Source organism: Sminthopsis crassicaudata, chromosome 2 (assembly GCF_048593235.1).
Source record: "Sminthopsis crassicaudata isolate SCR6 chromosome 2, ASM4859323v1, whole genome shotgun sequence".
Lineage (NCBI taxonomy): Eukaryota > Metazoa > Chordata > Mammalia > Dasyuromorphia > Dasyuridae > Sminthopsis > Sminthopsis crassicaudata.
This window is the reverse complement of record NC_133618.1, coordinates 254,069,319-254,089,859: the sequence shown is the minus strand read 5'-3', so window position 1 is coordinate 254,089,859 and position 20,541 is coordinate 254,069,319. Positions and strand designations below refer to the sequence as shown.

The 20,541-nt window shown below is 39.7% G+C and overlaps 1 protein-coding gene across 14 annotated transcripts in view; it reads left to right on the top strand.

Annotated features, from left to right (window-relative positions):
• The window catches only part of KCNQ2 (potassium voltage-gated channel subfamily Q member 2), a 171,193-nt gene that overhangs the window by 131,049 nt on the left and 19,603 nt on the right, over positions 1–20,541 (top strand). For 4 of the 14 annotated variants that reach the window (XM_074288834.1, XM_074288839.1, XM_074288836.1 and 1 more), the window contains 4 exons: positions 7,768–7,991; positions 11,085–11,193; positions 12,486–12,617; positions 20,158–20,281. In XM_074288834.1, coding sequence (XP_074144935.1) covers positions 7,768–7,991; positions 11,085–11,193; positions 12,486–12,617; positions 20,158–20,281 — 589 coding nt within the window. Of the gene's footprint in view, positions 1–7,767; positions 7,992–11,084; positions 11,194–12,485; positions 12,618–15,374; positions 15,471–20,157; positions 20,282–20,541 lie in introns of all 14 variants that reach the window. The other 10 variants (XM_074288845.1, XM_074288847.1, XM_074288846.1 and 7 more) reach the window with 5 other exon arrangements.

The following is a 20,541-nucleotide window of genomic DNA, read 5'->3' as shown; positions in this document are numbered from 1 at the left end:
GCTTCTCACAATGTCATTATTTTGTTACAAGGAGAAAATTGAATATTTCTTCATCATCCAAACTCTCTATCTTCTCTCTCATTCTTCCTAGAATCATAGACTCCCAGAATTGTAAGGGACCTCAGGTTTCATCTAGTTCGACCTGTACCTGAATGGAAATCTCCCCTGCAGCATCCATGATAAGTGGTAATTTCTTTGCTTTGAGATCTCCATTGACAAAAAATTTCTTTCCCACTAAACAGACTATTTCAATTTTGAACAATTCTCATTGCTAGAAAGTTTGGATTAGACTGAAATCTGTCTTTATGTTACTTCCACCTATTTGTCCTAAAACAGAATATTTATAATCTTTTTTGCAAAGTTCTTCAAATATTTAAAAGTCATATTATACCCAATCTTTTCTCCTCTATAAGCTAACTATACCCATCAACCTTCAACTGATAATCAAATAATATGTTCTGAGCTCCTTCATCATTCTGATTACTTTCCTCTTCCCTGTACTTTTTATTCCATTGACACCAGTCTCCTTACTCTTCCTAACTCAACACATTCCATCTCCAAAATCTAAGAATTTTAACTGGCTATGACCAATGCCTGTAATTTTTCCCCTCCTTATCTTTACCTCTTGGATTTCCTGACTTCCTTCAAATCTTAGCTAAAACCCCACCTTCTTCAAGAAGGCTTTTTTTTGATTCCCTTCAATGCCAACGCCTTCTCTCTGTTGATTATTTCCAACTTACCTTGTATATTACTTTTTTACTTGTTGTCTCCCTCACTAAGTTGTAGGCTCCCTGAGGGTAGGGAATGTCTATTTTTCTTTATTAGTTTCTTCAGTGCTTAGTACAATGGCTGGAAAGTACCAGAATGTAGATAATTCGTTCTAAGATTGTATTAATATGAGGAGGGACTGCCATGTCTTATAAATAATTTTGATTGATCCTATAATCCATAAAAATCATGTCCTAGTTTTTTTTCCCAACATGAAATCTTTTCTATTTCTGCTGTACTTGTACAACTCATTAAAAACTTTAGGTACAAGATTTATATTTATCTCAATTAAATTTCATCTTTATTTGATATGGTTCATAATTCCACCCTTTGGAGATATTTTTAGATCCCAAATCTGTTATACAATTTATTAACCACCCCTCCAGGTTTTGAGTCATCCTAAAATGAAATAAGCAGTTAATCTCTGTCTTCCTATATGCCATTGATAAAATTTGAATAGAATAGGACCAAGGATAGAGGTCTCCCAGCACCCAATCAATCAATCAGCTACTTATTTAGTATGCACTAGGTACCAAATGCAGTGCTAGAAGTAAAAAACAAGGGGAAAAAAGAAACAGTCCCTGCCTGCAAGGAGCTTACATTCTATGTACTATGTGTACATAGAATATATACATAATGAATACGGAAGGAAAGCATTAAAACCTGAGTATTTTTAAAGGTTTATTGTAGAAAGATAGTGTTTGAATTGAGTCTTAAAGAAAACAGGGGATTCTAAGAGGCTAAACTGAGGGAAGAGTGAATTCCAGGCATTAGGGGTTGGCCAACACAAAGGATTAGAGATGGGAGATGGTAACTTGTATAGGACAAACCAGAAGGCCAGTTTGACTGAAACAGAGAGTATAGGAAGGGGAGTAATGTATAACAATTCTGAGAAAGTTAGTTGGAATCAGTCTGCGAAGGCCTTTAAATGTCAAACAATTTATATTTTACCCCAGAGTCCCCAGGAAATTCCTGGAGTTTATTGAGGAAGAGGACAAAATCAGAACAATGAGGCTGTGTTCCTCTCCTAACTCACCAAGATTGGATTTGAGAGATTCCTCTCTATTTCATGGTTCTAATTATTTAATCAGGTTCAAACTCACCTAAGTGTATTATTTATTACTTAGTGGACATGTCTCCATCTTGTCCATGAGGATGTTTCAACATACTTTTGACAAAAAGCCTTGCTGAATAAAAATTATATTCTCTGCTTGCCACTCCTGATTCCAATGAAGTGCCCCCAGACCCTCATTTCAGTCAAAGCTCAGAGAAATCGATGTCCAGACTTAGGTTGACTCCAAGTTTTTCCTAAAAGTAAAAAAAAAGAGAGAAAGAGAGAGAGAGAGAGAGAGTGAGAGAGAGAGAGAGAGAGAGAGAGAGAGAGAGAGAGAGAGAGATTACCTATGTCATCCAGTATTCACAGATGCTCAGAACATTGAGTCCTGATCCCCACACCGATGGACAGAAACAGCTCCCTTTGCTCCTATCAGTGTGTGTGGGTATTAACACAGCGGAACTGATACTTTATTAACTCCCTGACAGGAGTCAGTATGTAGGCAGCCTTGGGCTGTTCAGCTTGTTTCTGGAGCAGATGCAGTGAGGGATGGCTCAATTTAACTGTCTTCTACAGCCTCCCCTGACAACAAGGTTTATCTGTCATTCTTCATTTTTACTAGTTAAGTTGCCTTGAGTCACTTCATTACTTGGAAGTAAGAAGCATTAAACTTCAAGTGTTTTTTTTCTCTCTTCTGTAATCTTCTTCCCCTTAGTCTGCTTGACTCCAAAGGACCTCTCTGATTCATTTCCATATGTCCTTCATTCAAGCATATGAAAGTGTGCAGTTTTCTGCCCCATAGATCCCACTACACATCTTGCCTGGTGGAATTAGTTCTGCCAACACAGTCCGAGCCCGCTGGCAATCCGTGGGCTGGTTCTAACAGCCCATGTCAGCAGCACTCTCACAACAGAGTAATTGCTAATCTTATCACTGCAGAACCTAGGCATTTCTTAATTGGTGGATGATTCCAGAGCCAAGTTTCTGCATGGAAACTTGGGCTTTAGAGGGCTTGTTTATTAGGCTTTGGACCATCAGTAGCAGTAGCATCCTCCAGGGATGGTTTTGTTAATGATGATTTAAAAAACCCATTTTATTGTGGTTACTATTTCCCTTAGACGATTGCATTCCTGATGTTTCTGAAGAATAGGCAGCATGGTATAGTGGAGAGAACTTTAATACTAAAGCCTTGAAGGTCTGGATTCAAATCCTGCCTCTAACACTTCTTATGTAACCCTGGGTAGTTATTTACCCCTTTCCAACCTCAGACAATTCTTTGGGATTATAAGTTATACACTGGATGTGATCTTCATTGAGGGAAAAAATTCCAAAAGAAACAAAAATTTAAATGACTATACTAGTGATATCTTCTTGAAAATAGCAAGCAATCCCATTGCCTTTCTGAAGACAGAGGGTACATTAAGGTGAAATATAGAGTGTGTTAGTGTTTCTTGTAGAGCCTGAGGTACCATATTCCTTGGGGACCCATCAGTTCTACATGGACTGAGGTTTGCTGAAAAGGACATTTGAGGAGCTTTGATCTAAAATAGTGAAGTAGTTCTTGAGATATAGGTACTCTTTTGAAATCCCTTTGCTCCTTCCTGTGTAATGCCAGAGAAACTGAGGCAAGATAGAGATTAGAGAGTTTTTTAAAATATTTTATTAATTGGAGAGTTTAATTGACTGGACAGGACTCTCATTTCAAAGTATCCAGTAATGAATGGGGGAATGAAAAACCCTTTTATAGCTTTTCAGACAAAGAAAAGAAGAAGAGCGGGAAAAGTTAGAAGCACTTGGTTTTTTGTCAGGATGGGGGGAGGGTATAAATTCTTATTAAAAGCCAGAGTCAGAATGTTTAAATAGCAGAAGTAAAGATGCCAGTGAAATATCCGAGATAGGCTTATCTTTTGGAATATTTTAGAGGGGCAGTGTCATAAATTCTTGAGGGCAGAAGGAGCTAGGAGCCAGAAAGTCTGATCTGCTCCTCATCTCCCATTGACAATTTATAACCTTAGAGCAAATGGTCCTCAGTCTTAATGAACCAGGTGGGGGTTTACGACTTAAGGGCCTGAGGCAGAACAGTTAAGGAAACTGAGATAGAACAATTCAGGGAAACTCAGTCAGGAAACTAGTGCAGGGAAACTGAGGTAGAACAGCTCAAGGAGACTGTGGCATAATACCTGAAAGTCCACTGCAGGAGTACAGGGATTCTAGTGTGGGTAGAAGGTCTGTTGACCTTGGTAGTCATTCAAAGAGACATGATGGAGAGGCTTGTCTTGAGAACAAAGCACTAGTCACAGAGAGTAGATGTCTGGATTTTTCCATATCCTTATCCCTCTAGCCCCTCTTCAGACAATGCTCTATATCTGCCTGATTTCTTGACCTTCCAGCTTATCTGTCTCTTTGAACTTCCCTTGGACAAAACTGGTAAACATAAATAAAGGAATGGATCATGAAAATTCACATGCCAATCTTCCAAGCCAAAAAATACTTACTTTTCCTTGAGCAAGACATTGACCTCCCTTGATTCTCTTCAGGAAGAATTCTACCACACTCTGGCCTTCTCTCAGTTTTCTTGGGCAAGAAGTCCATTCTTCAGACTCCCTTGGCTCCTGGCATTCCAACTGTTTCTATACTTTCTTGTTCTTCTGTGCTGCCTTTCTGAGCCTACTAATTGTGAGGCTAACATGTTATAGCTGCATCAGCTGCCTTCTGGATTAGGAGTATGAGACAGGGGAAAAGAAGAGGAATTGGTAAAAAGGGAATCAGACACTTGACCCGTAGCTGAGATGTAAACTGGATCAGTGAAGCAACTTAATTGCTTCTGGTTTTAGTGGTCTGTGTTTTAGTTTGGTTTGTGAATCCATAATTTTCAAGTAAACTAGAAGAGGATGGACCAACATTTTTGGCAAGTGTTACTATATTGGGTCTTCATAACACTATTTTATATAGAGAAAAGTTTGATGGATGTAAGGTAGGGTCAACTTGCACTTTATCTAAGAGAGCTTAGTTAGTAATGTATGAAAAAGAATTCTATATAAGGTGACATCACCAATAAGGATTTACCCCACAGACTTCCTATAAAACAGGAGAGGTCCCTAAAATTTTTGTGTGGTATTCTTAGGAATCTATGGACCACAACTCAGAAAAAAATACATAGGATTACAAAGGAAATATGGAATTATATGAAAATATAGTCATCAAAATATTTTCCAGAAAACTTCATGAATTCCTAGTTAAGAAAACCAGAATAGAAAGTGGTATTTGAGTAGAACCTAAGATGGTTCCATAATGAGATTCTATCATGTAAGATTATTTTCTCCCTGGGTCTCTGCATCCACCAAAAGGAGCCTCTTCTTCTCTCTGATAAATCATTAAAGTATCTTATTTTTAATCTCCTGTCTTGGCAGTCCATATATACATGTATGTGGCAAAATCTACTCTGCAATATGCAGAAGAAAGCCTTTTAATGTTTGCTTTGTTAATATCTCTTAGAGATGATCCCAGGGATACTGTACTCCCCTCTGCATGGCCTTCCTGCTGAGTGAAAAAATAGGTTTAGATCTGCTGAGAGTGTCTCTGTCCTATGGTTTTCTCTGTACTATATCCTTGCCTACTCCCCTTACCTGTGCCTTTCTAGTCCTTCCCTGCAGAGAGATTGTGTATGAATGCAGACTCTAAATTTTTTCTATCCAGAAAATTGCATGGGGGTGGGGGTGGGAATGCACATTACTGTGGTGTGCTTATTGTGAAGCTTCCCAATGCCAAAAATATTATAAAATCGCTTTTGAAGTCTCAATAAGATCAGCCAGATCTAGAAGAAACACATCCTCTGATTTTTGAGTGAAGAGTTGCACTGATCAATTAGAGTCCATCCTTTATGTTTTTCCCTACCTCATCTTCTTCCCCTCACTGCTGCAGGAAAGTCAGCTGTGAGTGAATTGGGGGTGTCCTAGTCATCTCCATGGCAACTGTGCAATGAGAGAAAAGACAGTGGATTCAGAGAAGCTCAGATGCAATCTAAGATGATGGGAACCAAAGAGCCTCTACCCCGCTTTTTTGGGGGAAAAATTGCATTATCTCAAAGATGTGACCTAGCAGCAAATTGATTGATTTCTAACCTAGATGATTGTGGGGGTGGGTGGGAAGACACCAGATGGTCCTTGTAAAGGGGTGCAAGTTTCCATAATTGGAAACTGCAGCTTTGCCCTTAAATATATATAAGGCCAACTTTAGCCATCTTCTATGTAGGTCAGATCCTATTACAGAAAATCTTTTTATAAACCAAGGATGTCTGAACCCCAACTGACAGCTTCATTATTTCAGACAAACTCACAAAGAGAGCATTTCAGGTCCTTAAAAGTACAGGGGTAGTTGGCTTGGTGGATTTGTCCCTTTTTCCTTTTCTGGGCAGAGGAGCTTCTATGCCAGGAATTGCACTGCCTGTTCAATGCTCCTACATTTTGACCAACAGTCCTGATTCTTTCAGACTTTAGTGCTACATGCCAGTCACTGAACTTAATTTACCAAGGCCACTGATGCTTCTGTGCTAAATGACTCTCAGCTCTCAGAATTATAAGCCTGCTAGGGTAGGCTTGTAAAAAAGTCAGTGATGAATTGTTATGGCATTTTCCTTTGTTATTCTGATAGATTCTCAGGCAGGAACCTCACATGAGGAATGATCTTAAATGGTCCAAGTTAAATGTCATGTGCCCCACTCCACTCCAGCCAAGGACATGGTCCAAACACGTGTGCTTGTTGCTGATATAGGACTGAATCATATCAGGTTGCATACTTGTTCCTCTGTAGACTCAGTCATCTATAATTAATCTGCCACCTATTTATTAGTGGGCATGGGTCTGCTTTTGATTTTAATTTAAGTTGAGTTGGGAGTGGGTCAGGAGAGGGGAGAAGGCATCCAAGTGGGTGCTGGAAAAAAGTTTTGGTAAAGAACAGCTGAATGCAAATGGGGTAAATAATAGATCAGCCTCAAGAAACAGAAAGATGTTTTAGGGAAAGGAAATATTTTCTTTGCCTCCCTCCCTCCCTCTCTCTTTTTCTCCCTCCTTCCCTCCCTCCTTTCTTTCCTCCCTCCCTCCTATTCTTCCTCCTTCTCTTCCTTCCTTCCTTCCTTCCTTCTTTCTTTCTCATCTATCCTTCCTTCCTTCCTTCCTTCCTTCCTTCCTTCCTTCCTTCCTTCCTTCCTTCCTTCCTTCCTTCCTTCCTTCCTTCCTTCCTTCCTTCCTTCTTTCTTTCTCCTCTATCCTGCCTTCCTTTCTCCATCCCTTTCTTTTCTTTTCTTCCTTCCTCTCTCCCTTTCTTCCTTCTTCCTTTTTCTCCTTTCCATCCTCCCTCTTCTCTCTCTTCTCTCTCAATCTATTTTTGACTAACATATCTGTGCCAAGTTAATCCTTTTAGTGAGTAATCAGGGAGGAGGTAGCAGTGGGAACATGAGGACAGGTAAGGAAGAGGCTTTTGGTGCTTCTGGATGATAGCACAAAAGTGATTTAAGGATTCACAAACATCACTAGTCACTACATGGCCTCCCTCTGCTGTCTTCACCTGAACCGGACTCTTGACTTGGGAACGGATCAGGTCAAGCCTGTGGACTCGAGCCTGTTCTCATCCTCCTGAGACTGGAAGACATTTCTTTTTCAGCCTTCTTCATTGAATCAATTTTTCTCTGAACTAACACCCCTCCCCACTTTGTTTTTCCAATTCCTTCTTGTGGAAGCTGTTCTGAAGCGGCCATTTCTGCCTTCCCATTTTTTAGTTTTATATTTTTGTTCTCCAGCCAGAGTCTCTCTTCCATTGAGTTGAGGTGCTGTCAGTCATAAACACTTGAAAGAAAGCCTGTGTGTTCTTTCTGGAGTGACTTCTCTTGCTGTTTTTCTGTATGTGTGTGTGTCTGTCTGTCTGTTCCTGTTGGTTTTTCACTTGAACAGTCAGAAGGTCAGTTTGAAAGATCGTGTCTTCTCCAGTCCCCGAGGCGTTGGTGCCAAGGGGAAAAGTTCTCCGCAGGCCCAGACTGTCCGGAGGTCCCCCAGCGCAGACCAGAGCATCGAGGACAGCCCAAGCAAAGTGCCCAAGAGCTGGAGTTTTGGGGATCGAAACCGAGCTCGGCAAGCGTTCCGCATCAAAGGCGCAGCATCCCGGCAGAACTCAGAAGGTGAGATCAGATTGATTAAGTTTTGTCTTCCCGTGATGTGATTCTAAAGGCTCAGATCTGTTCTTTTAGGCTCCTGTGGCCAGATGACAGCCCAATGTTGGTGTGCAAACCAATGAGGTGTTAACGTAGGACTTGAAGTCTTAATATTACATGCAGACAGAGAAGAGTAGATAAAGGCACTGAGTTGTGACCTGTTGAGGTGCACCAGCTAAATGTGGCTCCAGGCCTCCAGATTGCCTAGGCTATAATCAACATTGTTTCCTATGATTATTGATCTATAAGAAACGATCAGCAGGATGATTTCAGAGAGGCCTGAAGAGACTTATATGAACTGATGCTGAGTGAAATGAGCAGAACCAGGAGATCGTTGTACGCAGCAACAACAATACAATATGATTATCAATTCTGATAGATGTGGCTCTCTTCAACTATGAGATTACTCAGACCAGTTCCAATAGGCTTGTGACAGAGAGCTGTGTGCACCCAGAGAGAGCACTGTGGGGACTGAGTATGGATTATAACAGAATGTTTTCACCTTTTTTATTGTTATGGTTTGCTTGCTTGTTTTTTTCTTTATCATTTTCCCCTTTTTTGATCTGATTTTTCATATGCAGCATGATAAATGTGGAGATATGTTTAGAAGACTTGCAATGCACTATATTGGATTGCTTGTTGTCTAGGGGAGGGGGGAGGTAGGGAAAGAGGGAGAAAAATTTGGAACACAGGGTTTTGTAAGGGTGAATGTTGAAAATTATCTTTGCATGTATTTTTTAGAAAAATAAAAAGCTATTTTTATAACAACAAAAGCAAAAATATTGTATTCTGAGGATAGATCATGTCTTTTCTTGATTTCGAGTTTATTGACATTTAGTGCCTACTCTGTTTAACTGCTTGCTTAATTGATGTGTTAAATTAATTTATTTACTACTTAGACTGAGAATTCCATCAAAACCCAGATGCCTGACACTTCTTTCTCCAGCTTATTTTTACAGATGGGGAAAGTGAGACAAACAAGGTTAAGTATATATATATATATATATATATATATATATATATATATATGTATATAGTTAGAGTAGTAGCATCCAAGAATATTCAATCTTGTATAGTTTAAATGGAAGTATAGAGCTATATCCCTAAGCCATTTCCTATCAGCATCATTGTTATGATAGTGCTGTCTCTTGATATAATACTTTGGTAGTCTTGTCTTATATATGAGATATCACTGATCTTTTACAATAGTCCTCTAAGATAACTTGGGACTCCATCCCCATTTTCACAGAAAACTTAAGTCTAAGGAGGTTAAAGATCATATGGCTATTTAGAGGAAATCAGGAACAAAATTCAAGTCTCTTAATTTTTGTATCTTGTTATGATAACAAGCTACCTCCAGAAACAGAACAGATTGTTTTTATCTTCAGTTCTTCTCCCATCCATTAACACAGCAACCCTAGAGTTGGAAGGAAAGAAACAAGTTTATCGATACCTCCTATGTGCCAGATAGCAACTTGGGAGGGAGTAGATGTTACTGTTTTCCCCACCTTATAATCAAAGAAACTGAAGCAAACAGGGTTAATGACTTGCTCATGATCACATAGTTAGTTAGTAATTATCTCAGGCTGGATTTTGAACTCAGAATTTCCTGACTTCAGGTCCAAAACTCTGTCCATTTGTCTGGCTCTATTTGGATCTGTTTGATATTGATATTCTTCATGTATAGAGTGGAAAGTGCATTGGTATCATAGAATAAATGTTGAGCTTGGAGTCAAAACTCCTGGATCCACATTCAGATCTTGCCAATTCAAGTTATATGACTACAGACAAATCATTTAACTACTCTGAGCCTTGCTCCTCATAAAATGGTTTTAACAATCCTTATTTTTGCCTATTTTAGTCAATCAATCAGGTAGAATTTGTTAAGGGTCTACCATGTTCTAGGCACTGAGCTTGGCACTAGGAATACAAATGTAAAAGGAAGAAGAACACCCCCTCAAGGAGCTTGAATTCTATGATAGGGAGATATTATATTCATAGACACATTAGGTTCACAGACAAGCAAATAAAGGAGATATATATATATATATATATATATATATATACATACACATATTTATATATACATATACACATAAATACACATGCATATATATATATATATATATATACACACACACAAATATCCATATATACACACATACCCGGATATACATAAATATATACATATATGTATACCTTTCTTTGCAGAGGTTGGAAGGCCACCAGTATAGAACATTGCATGTATTTTCAAGCTTTTTGGATTGGTTTTGCTGACAGTTTTTCCTCTTCCTCTTTTTTCTTTAAAAATATTATTTTTATATGGAATGGCTATCTAAGAGAGGGAAGACAGAAGGGCATTGGAAGAAATTTTAGTGATATAAAAAACAAAAGAGATCAATAAAATTTTTTTCATTGCCTTGGAGAGGTAATTGGGATTAAATTACTTGCCCAGGATCATATAGCTTGTAGGTATTAAATGTCTGAGACTGGATTTGAACTCAGATCCTCATGACTTCAGGACTAGTGCTCCATCCTTTGTGCCATCTAGCTGCCCCTAAACATTAATTTAAAAAAGACTATCTTAATAGCCTAAGTGTGAGGTAGTGAGGACCTAAATTAGGGAGGTTAATATGTCAGAGAAAGGGATGTATACCAGACTTATTATGAAGTAGAAATGATAAGATTTGGCAACATATTGGAAATGTAGAGTGAGTGACAATAAGGATTCAAGGATGACACTTAGGTTGAGGGTCTGAGTGACTGGAAAGATGGTGGTACCCTTGATTGTGATAGGGAAATTCAGAAGAGGCCTTGATGAGGGTCACATGAAGGAGTTGTATACTAACTGGGCTCTTGCAGTAATTATAGAGACACAGTTAGAAGTGACTGATGGCCATGGAGCTCCTGCTGTTGTTCTGGGCATCCCCAAATAGCCCAGGGTAGCTATGAGTGTGCCCTTCTCTGTGTACATCTTTCTGCTTTCTGAGGCTCTATGAATAATATCTCCAGATATGGTAATGAGCAGCTAATTCACAGCTGGTGTTTTCTTTCACCTAGAAGCAAGTCTCCCAGGAGAGGACATTGTGGATGACAACAAAAGCTGCAACTGTGAGTTTGTGACGGAAGATTTGACTCCAGGACTGAAAGTCAGCATCAGGGCAGTGTGGTAAGAGCCTCAGCACCCAAGGGGAGGGGAGAGGAGACATGACAGGGGAAGCATTTGTCTTCACTAGTGGAATTCATGGGGAGTTGTAAGAAGTGAAAGAGGAGATACCCAAAAGAGTTTTCTACTGTAGATTCCATCTGTTTATTACTGACACATTTCCTTAGATTATCTTGCCTGTATAATAATAATAATAATAACAACAACAACAACAATAATAATTAATATAAAGCCAAGTGCTTTACATTTGTTATCTAATTTGATTCTCAAAACAACCCTGGGAAGTAAACCAATATTCAGGTGACTTGAGCAGGGTCATAGAGCTAGTGTCAGAGGCCAGTTTTCCTGACTCCAGGTCTGGTATTCTAATCTCTTGTGTTACCTATTTGTTCCTATGCTCTTATTTACATAGATTTTTGCAGAATTAAACTTTGACATATTTTTGCTGCAAAAAGAAATCATCTGGAATCATAATAACTACCAATGGTGTTTAATCCAATTCTAACATTTCTATTTGCTTTGTATTTCTTGGCATAAATGGAAAGTAAGAGGGAAGGATCTTAAAAGTTCAAAGTTCTTCCAATAATTACGGGTTCTTATAAGGTATTTTGGAGAGCAAATGGTCCAGAGGTTATCCAAATAAGCAAATATTTGTCTTAGGCAAAACTATGAAATTTATCTTCAGAGTCCTGTTTCAGATATGCTACATAACACCACATATTGGGGACTTAATGTGTGTCCCTTTCATGAAGAATTTGCCATACTTATTAAGAGAGAGTCAACAATAAAAGAATGGCTAAAGTACTGGGCTTGGGAGACAGATGACTCCAGTGTATACCTAATGCAGCCATTTATAAATTGTGTCATCTTTTGTGGGCTATGACTTCATTAAACCTGAGCTTTTTCATTTGTAAAATGGACATAATATTCCCTATGCTGTCTAACTCAGGTGTTGTGAGAAAAGAGATGGGAAAGGACTTTAAGAAGTATTAGATTCTGAATTTCCACCTTTCCACAAATGAGATGATTATTGTGAGGTACAGATAAGAAATGGAGGATTTAGCAGAAGGACAGACTGATATGATCTGGAATTGATCAAACTGGGTAATGCTCTGATCCCTTATTTGTGCTGGAGTTCTCTTTCTTTTGAGATGGAAGATAGGGGATAATGGGGCATAGGACAGGACTGAACATGGGTCTATCCAACATAGTGAACAGAAGCATGATTTGCATTTATGTTGTTATGGTTTCTATTCATTTTGAGGTTCCAAGGCCCTTTTTGTCTCCCCCTTTAGTGTCATGCGCTTCCTGGTTTCCAAACGGAAGTTCAAGGAGAGCCTGAGACCCTATGATGTGATGGATGTCATTGAACAGTACTCAGCTGGACATCTGGATATGTTATCCCGGATTAAAAACCTTCAATCCAGGCAAGACCCTCCTCTAGCTTTGGTTCTGTCATGGGTGGGTGTGGAGCTTGTCCATTCAGCTGCCTCCTTTGTTTTGGGTTTTTTAGTCTTTTTACCAAATCCCAGGGGAAAATTCATGGTTTCTTTCAAGTGATTAAGGTAAGGAGGGTTGATGGTTTTGCTTGTGAATGTGTGTGTGGGGGGGTTAATCTCACTGCTAACTTTTTTCACTGACTCCATATTAATGAAAGAGCATCAGACAGAAGGCATGAGACTGAGTCCATCTAGTCTCCTCTGTGCTTATGTGCTTATGCTGAATTTCTCTTTCTCTTTCTCCCTCTCCTTTTCCTCCTTTCCTCCTCTCCATCTCCCTCCTTTTCTCCTCCCCCTCTTTTCTTTCTTTCTTTCTTTCTTTCTTTCTTTCTTTCTTTCTTTCTTTCTTTCTTTCTTTCTTTCTTTCTTTCTTTCTTTCTTTCTTTCTTTCTTTCTTTCTTTCTTTCTTTCTTTCTTTCTTTCTTCCTTCCTTCCTTCCTTCCTTCCTTCCTTCCTTCCTTCCTTCCTTCCTTCCTTCCTTCCTTCCTTCCTTCCTTCCTTCCTTTCTTTCTTTCTTTCTTTCTTTCTTTCTTTCTTTCTTTCTTTCTTTCTTTCTTTCTTTCTTTCTTTCTTTTCTGTTTTTCTTTCCTCCCCCTTCTCATCCTCCTCTTTCTTCTTCTTCTTCCTCTTCTTCTTCTTCTTCTTCTTCTTCTTCTTCTTCTTCTTCTTCTTCTTCTTCTTCTTCTTCTTCTTCTTCTTCTTCTTCTTCTTCTTCTTCTCCTCTTCCTCCTCCTCCTCCTCCTCCTTCTCCTCTTCCTCTTCCTCCTTCTCTTTCTTCTCTTTCTCCTATTCCTCCTCCACCTCTTCCTCTTCCTCCTCCTCTTTCTTCTCCTCCTTCTCCTTCTTTTCCTCCTTCTTTTCTCCTCTTCCTCCTCCTTCTTCTTCTTTTCTCTTCCTCCTCCTCTTCCTCTCTCTCTTTCTCTCTCTATGTATCTCTGTCTGTCTCTCCCTCTTCCACCACCCTCCCTCCTCTCTCTCCCCCTCTCCAAATATTTTTCTCTTTCTTTCTCCCTCTCTCTCCTTCCTTGGTTCAGGCTTATGGACAGCTGGCTGTGAAGCTAAGCATATTGACTGATATGACTAGAGAGATTTTTGTGTGTCCACCTGGTGGTTAGACATGCTGTTTGGCACCTTCTTTCCTTCCAGAACAGAGTGGATAGGCTCCTCTCCTCCCCTCTCCCTCCCTGCTCCTGATGGAGAGGACTTCAAAGGTGATGATTTCACAATGATGGGGGTGAGGCACAAGAACGGGAAAGATGCCCCAGGTTTGGCTCCGACAGGAAAGGAAACTTTACCTCTTTCGATCAGAAAGCGCTAGTCCAAGTGTTTCAGTGCACATATTTTTTGTATACGCAAAAACCAGGCTTTGCACTAATTACTATGGATGTCAGTATGCACATATATGCAAGTGTGTATGTGTGTAAGTGTGTGTGTTCAGGGTGAGGAGGAAGATTCCCATTATATTGAAGCCCAATTAAACAGTTGTCCTTGCAAGCTCAAGGGCATGCAACCTCTTGGAAGTATTTCACATTTTCTTCTCTATTAGGGCCTAATGCTTGGTTTTCAGGCTTCCATATTCCAGCTCAGGGGAGGTCCTTATGGTGAAGATCACTGGGATATTTTTTTTCAGTACTCATTGCTCAGTCCCTCTGCTCTATGGAAAGAAGGTCTCATTCCTGAAAAAAAGAATTCCATTCTGATACTAGCTGGTCTTCTATGGGTTTCCTCTGAGGCCTGGGAAGGAAGGAAAAAGGGTTCTTTGGCTATATTTAAACACAGGATATTGCTTTTATGAGACAGCCAAGGATGGTAGCCAAGGATGAGTGCCATTTCCTCTTTGCTGAGTTTTAGGGGGTAACTTCTGCTATATAAATTCATCAAATGAGATAGCAAATGTAAAATCCATGCAAACCATAAAGTATATATATCAATGCTTGTTGTTGTTGTTATTGTTATAATACTTGGTATTCCTATTTGGAATTGGCTATCTTCTTGGTGGTGGGCTAGGTTATGTGAGCAGGGGTGGGTACCATCAAGTAAAACCTTCATCAGAAGGAGCCTCTGGGGAAATTCCCAACCACCCCTCACTCATTCACACTCACTGCCACTGCTGTTATGTCTTCTGTGTGTTTGTGTTGAACTGTGGTGTTTCTATTGTGTCTCTGTCTCTCCTCTTTTCACCCTTTTTTCTCACTATGGTTGTGTTTTGTTTACCAGGCTCTCTCGTCTTAAGTTTTCCTTTTAACTTCATTCTCTGGAGGAAAAAAAAAAGGAGCTCAGGATATTTTCTGTCATCTTGATAATAATGAAAATATATGTTATTCTGTAGCCAACATCCTTGCTGGTATATTGCCACAGATATGCAAATATATTCCAGTGGGGACTGCATGCTGCTTTCAGGGAATACACCAGTGATGCTGTATGGATGCCTGGCTCCCTAAGTTAAATGCTTTGCTTGAACTTGAGAAAAAGATTTAACAAATCAGAGGACAAGCAAATATTTCATCAACCATTTTGAATAGAATAGAATTTGAACATACTTTTCCAAAGGAGGAAAAATATCTGTTGTTGTTTTTTTTTTTTTAAGTTATTCCTTATGTTTCTGCAAGTTTCCAACCAACTCTGTTCCACATGTTGCTTCATTATGCATTTTGCTGGTGTCTTTTTTCTTATTTACTTTGCCAGGATAGATATGATTGTGGGTCCCCCACCCCCTTCAACTCCCCGGCATAAGAAGTACCCAACTAAAGGACCCAAAGAATCGCCCCAATACTCGCCTAGGTTAGGACTCAGCTCAAGGGCCTCTTTCTCTGGGTTTGTTCATTTGTTAAATGGCAAACCTCTTTCACGCCAGACCACATGACGGCATTAGCTCCTAGTGTGAACCTGGTCTGCGTTCTTGAAATGAATAGAGCAGCCTAGTTGTCTGCAACTTGGTCACATGTAGTGTCAAGTGTCTGAGGTCAGATTTGAACTCAGGTCCTCCTAACTTCAGGGCTGATGCTCTATCCACTGCACCACTTACCTATCTCTGTATATTATTATGTAGGGCTGTATTTTTTATCTTTTAGCCTGATGTTTTGATTTAGTTGGAGATTACAAATTTCTACAGCTGAAGTGCAGGGCAGCATTGAGGTTAACAACTTGGCAATTGAGAAAAAGGAAGCTTTCCCCTGAGTAATTATGGCTAATTCTTTTCCCCTTTTCCACCCCAACTTCTTGCTGGGATTATCCATATCATTGTCCTAGCCCTCCACAGGACTGTGGCCATTTTCAGGGCTTTTTCTGTGGTAACATAGAAATTAGAAGTCTGAATGAAGATCTCATTCAGAGAATTCCTGGACAACATAGGAGTGTAAGAGTTCTAGCTAGCTTTGGCCAAGGAAATCTACCCAGGATTGTAGAGAGATGAGCTTGGACACATATATCCCAGTCACTCATCTGAAAGTTTGATGCGTAGGTTCCATTGCTTTCTCAGCTAGGAATGTTGGTAAAAAATGTCAGTCATCTAAGAAACCTGAAAGGTCCCAAACTAAGTAAATCAACCACTTTCTTAACTCCATCCCTCACCAGTGCATTGGATATTGAGTTCTGTGAAGAAAAGCAGGGATCACCTTATCCTTCAAGGGATCCTTCAAAGGAATTTAAACTTGGTACAGTATCAGACATTTTCATCATAAGAAAGGAGGTTCCTTTTGGAGAGTAAAACAAATGAGTAGGTTGCAAAGGACAAATTTGTAAAACCCATAGGCAAAGAGATGATCTCAGTGCTTACTTTCTCAAGCATAGACTGCCGTTGGTATTCACTATACAAAGGAATAAATCATTTTGGGGCTCATGATGTTGAGACCATATCTAGAGGAGGGGATGGACCCCTTGACCAACCCAAGGTCCAACCCAATAGGGAGCTCCTCATTTCCTCTTAGGCTTCAGGCCTAAGTGCCGGAGTACTTTTGTTGAGCTTGCTCATATACTAGGAAGCCTGACACACAGGTACCATTGTGGGCATGGGAAAAGAAAAGTCTCTGTAATTAATTGCTCAGTTGGAATCAGAGTAAAGAAATCCTATTACAGATCCTTCCTGGATAGGGCTCTGGGTCTGCAGAATAGGCCATAGGCAGAACTGTTAAATATAGTTTTCCTATTAAAAATAACAAAAACAAAAAAATCAAAGGTAGGGAAAAAAGCCAGTCATGTGATATGGGTGAAGGGGGTTTAGCTTCAATGCTTGAATTGTATATAAGAACTAAAAAGACTGAAATATTTTTCTATTTCCCTACCTCATTTTCCTCATTCAAGCTGTTTAACATCTGACGTTTGCTTTGAGCCAGAGGGAGCCTTGGGCCCCTTCGTGCATGAACTGTGAGCATGAAGCCCAACAGAGCATGAGACAATCTACACTATGGCTGATGCAAAACTTTTCCCATTTCTGTTTCATTCAACAGAAAGACAAAATATCCTCCAATCCTCCCACCTCCACCCTTGCCACGGTGAAATGGCAGTTGGGCTGACATAAGATTATATGGCCCTGAGGCCTAGCTGACTGGTCTATGTTTAATATATTAAGAAGTATAATGATCACATGAATATCCCTGCATCAAAAAATTAGGGACTGAGTATCTTATAGTTTTCTCTCTAAAAAGGAACGATCTTTTTGTTGCCCTTATTTTACAGATGGATTTTACTTAGGGCAAAGATGAAGTTTTATATGAAACCCAGAAAGAGTGCAACAGGGGCAAGATTAGAATTCAGGTCATATCCCACAGATAAAATTTGATTAGCTTCTGATTATAGACATTTGCCCAGTGCTATTTGCCTAAATTTCCTATTCTGTAGTTCAGAGTAAGTTGAAGAAGCCAGAAACAGCAGGGGATTTGCTGCTCAGATGTCAAGAAAGCTGGTCTCACTGTACTGGAAGAAATTACTATCTATTTTGCCTGTGTTGACATAGGGCCTGCCCAACTAATTCTGGAATTTTTATATTGCTAAAAAGTCATAAAATTCACAATGTGTGCGCATACTGACTGCTCCACCTCCCATATAACAGCCACTTTAAGCAGGGCTTCAACAATGAGGATACACCTGTAATTGGGCTGGCTGGACTGCTCTGAACAATTAATCTGAAAATCAGTCAGGTCAGTTGCCTGTATGTATTTTCTTAATTGACTCAATCAATGGAATCAATTAAACTGATAGAACTGTGTGGGCCTGTGTCCCCAAGAAAACACCCCAAGTTCCTGAAGAAAACTTCTTCAGATCTTGAACATTTATAATTTTAGGGCATGAATTTTCCTGCTCTCAAAGTGGGAAGGCAAAAATGTACTCACTAAGACCCTGCTCAGGTAGAATCACTTAGGTCCAGATTGCAAAATACAAGCAATGTATGTCATGATGTGTCTGCAGATCGTAACTGGCTTCTTTCTAACGCTGATGCTTCTGGAGCCACATTAGGGATGCTTGGCCATGGGCTGGTACCACATGCCCTCGTTAGGCAAATTGGAAGCCAGCTTTGCTCTTGGAAGATTAAAGGAAGCAGTTCTGTCTTCTCCTTGCTGAAAGAGACTGTCCTGTCTCTCTGCACGACTCAGACACACACACACACACACACACACACACACACACACACACACACACTCCAAGTGAAGGAAGACAGCCCCCTCTATCATTGGCAATGGGCTTGTCTTGTGTCTTTACTTTGATATGTGCATTGGATGGGTTTCTGTGCTGATCTGTGTTTGTCCTCTTTCCCTCTCCCCATCCTGGTGCATGGAGCCATAACTCCCACCGCATATCTGGCATCTTTTGTTCTGCTCAAGACACTTAATTCTAGTTCAACCACACTCCCAGGCCTTACCAACCACACTTAGTGGCACATTATGCTGGAGTAAAACAAAGAAGTTAAGAAGGGATGGGACTCAGTCATGTTGGATAAAGAGGAGAGAAGGGCCAAGATACTGCTGGGGAAAGACCTGCCACTTCATAGTCTTCAGAACAGGAATTAATTAATTTGATCCTGTATATGGATTGAGCCCTGATGTATCAGAGGTTATCCAACCCTTACATAAGGAACAGCTTTTTAATAGTATTTGGGTATGGGGGACAGGATGGAATAGTGCGTCCTGAGCTGTTCTTAGAGCCAGGGAACAGGTCATTCTTCTTAGGAAAGTTACTTAAGAAATTCCATGCTTTTTAAGACCATAAATTATAGAGAAGATGCTGAACTGCTTTGGTCAAAGGAGTTTCCTTGCCTATGTGTGCTCCATGCTCTTTAAAACCAAAAATTACAGAGAAGGTGCTGAACTGTATTGGTCAAAGGAGCTTCCTTATCTGGGACGTCCCCATGCCAGAGAAATCTCAGATCTAGTTCCTTTCCCTATCTCTATTTTAGTAACATAGTCAAAGCAGAAGGAAGCCTGAAGCATAGATTGGAAAAAGAAAATTCAACTAGGAACCTCCAGATTTGGGCTTTAACTACTCATGTGGCCTTAGGTTACCTACAGTTTCCTCAATAGCCAAGTGGTGAGTAGATAGAGTGCTGGACTTAGAGTGAGAAAGAAATCCAATGTCAGATATTTCACAACTATATTACTCTGGACAAGTCCTTTAATTTCTCTCTGCTTCAGACTCCTTACAAATCTATATGATTTATACATACATAATATGTAATGTATACCTAAAAATAGCGCCCACCTCCCAGGGTTGTGGTGAGAATAAAATGAGCTAATGTTTGTAAAATGCTTTGAAAACATTAAAGCAACATGTAGATTTATGTACATTCATATATGTTTATTGTTGTTTTTATTATCATTAACCTGTGAAAGCAAAGAATCAGCCTGATAGGGTGGTTGTAAAATGTGTGAAATAATTGTTAGGTGCTATTTAATCTTTTCATTGGCATTTTTACCTAAGAGCATTTGAAGTGGGGAATAAAGCAGAGATAAGAAGAGACAGAGAGAAAAAATATAAGGGGAAGGAGAAATTGGGGAGCCCAATCAGGGACTGAATGTCTTAAGAGTTAAGTCATATCCTAGCCAAAAGGGTCTGTGGTAATCTGGGCAGGGGGAAGAGGCATGAAATGAGCAGTCTCCCTGAGCCAGCTTATAGCATATATGACCCCCAAAAGGGCAAACTCTCTCTTAGCTGAAGAGTAAATTCAAATTGATGTATTGCAATGAAAATGAACATTTTCTTCATTTTACTCCTTGTTAATGTGCCATAATTCCATTTGATTGAGAAAAATAAAATGAAGCCAAAATATTATTTCAAAATACTATTATGAGACCAATCTTGTTGGCTTCTAATTTAGTATTGAGATGCTTTCTGAAAACTATGTATCTAGTTTTGAGGTCTCACATGATTTGAGAAGCTGTTGCTTTTACTTAAAGGGGAGAGGAGAGGACCTTTGAATTCTTGCTTGCCACAAACTCATAGTTTTGTTGTATTTGTGGGGGATTTCTATTCCTGGTAGAGTGGACCAGATTGTTGGACGTGGACCAGCAATTACTGACAAGGACCGTACGAAGGGGCCAGCAGAAGGGGAGCTACCTGAAGATCCTAGCATGATGGGCCGGCTTGGGAAAGTGGAGAAACAGGTATGTGGCTGACCAAATCATTGGGCAGATCTTGTTGACTTTAAAGACCAAGATTTTTGGTCATCACTGTATCTTTAGATCACAGGCTAGTTTGATAGAGATTCTTTAGGACAATTCTTTAGGAATCTGAAGTCACATTAGGCATACTTTACCACAGGCTGATACCACATGTCCCCCTAGATAAATTGGGAGTCAGCTGTGTTCTTGGAAAAGTAAAGGAAACAGCTCTGTATTCTCCTTGCCAAAAGAGAAATGCAACT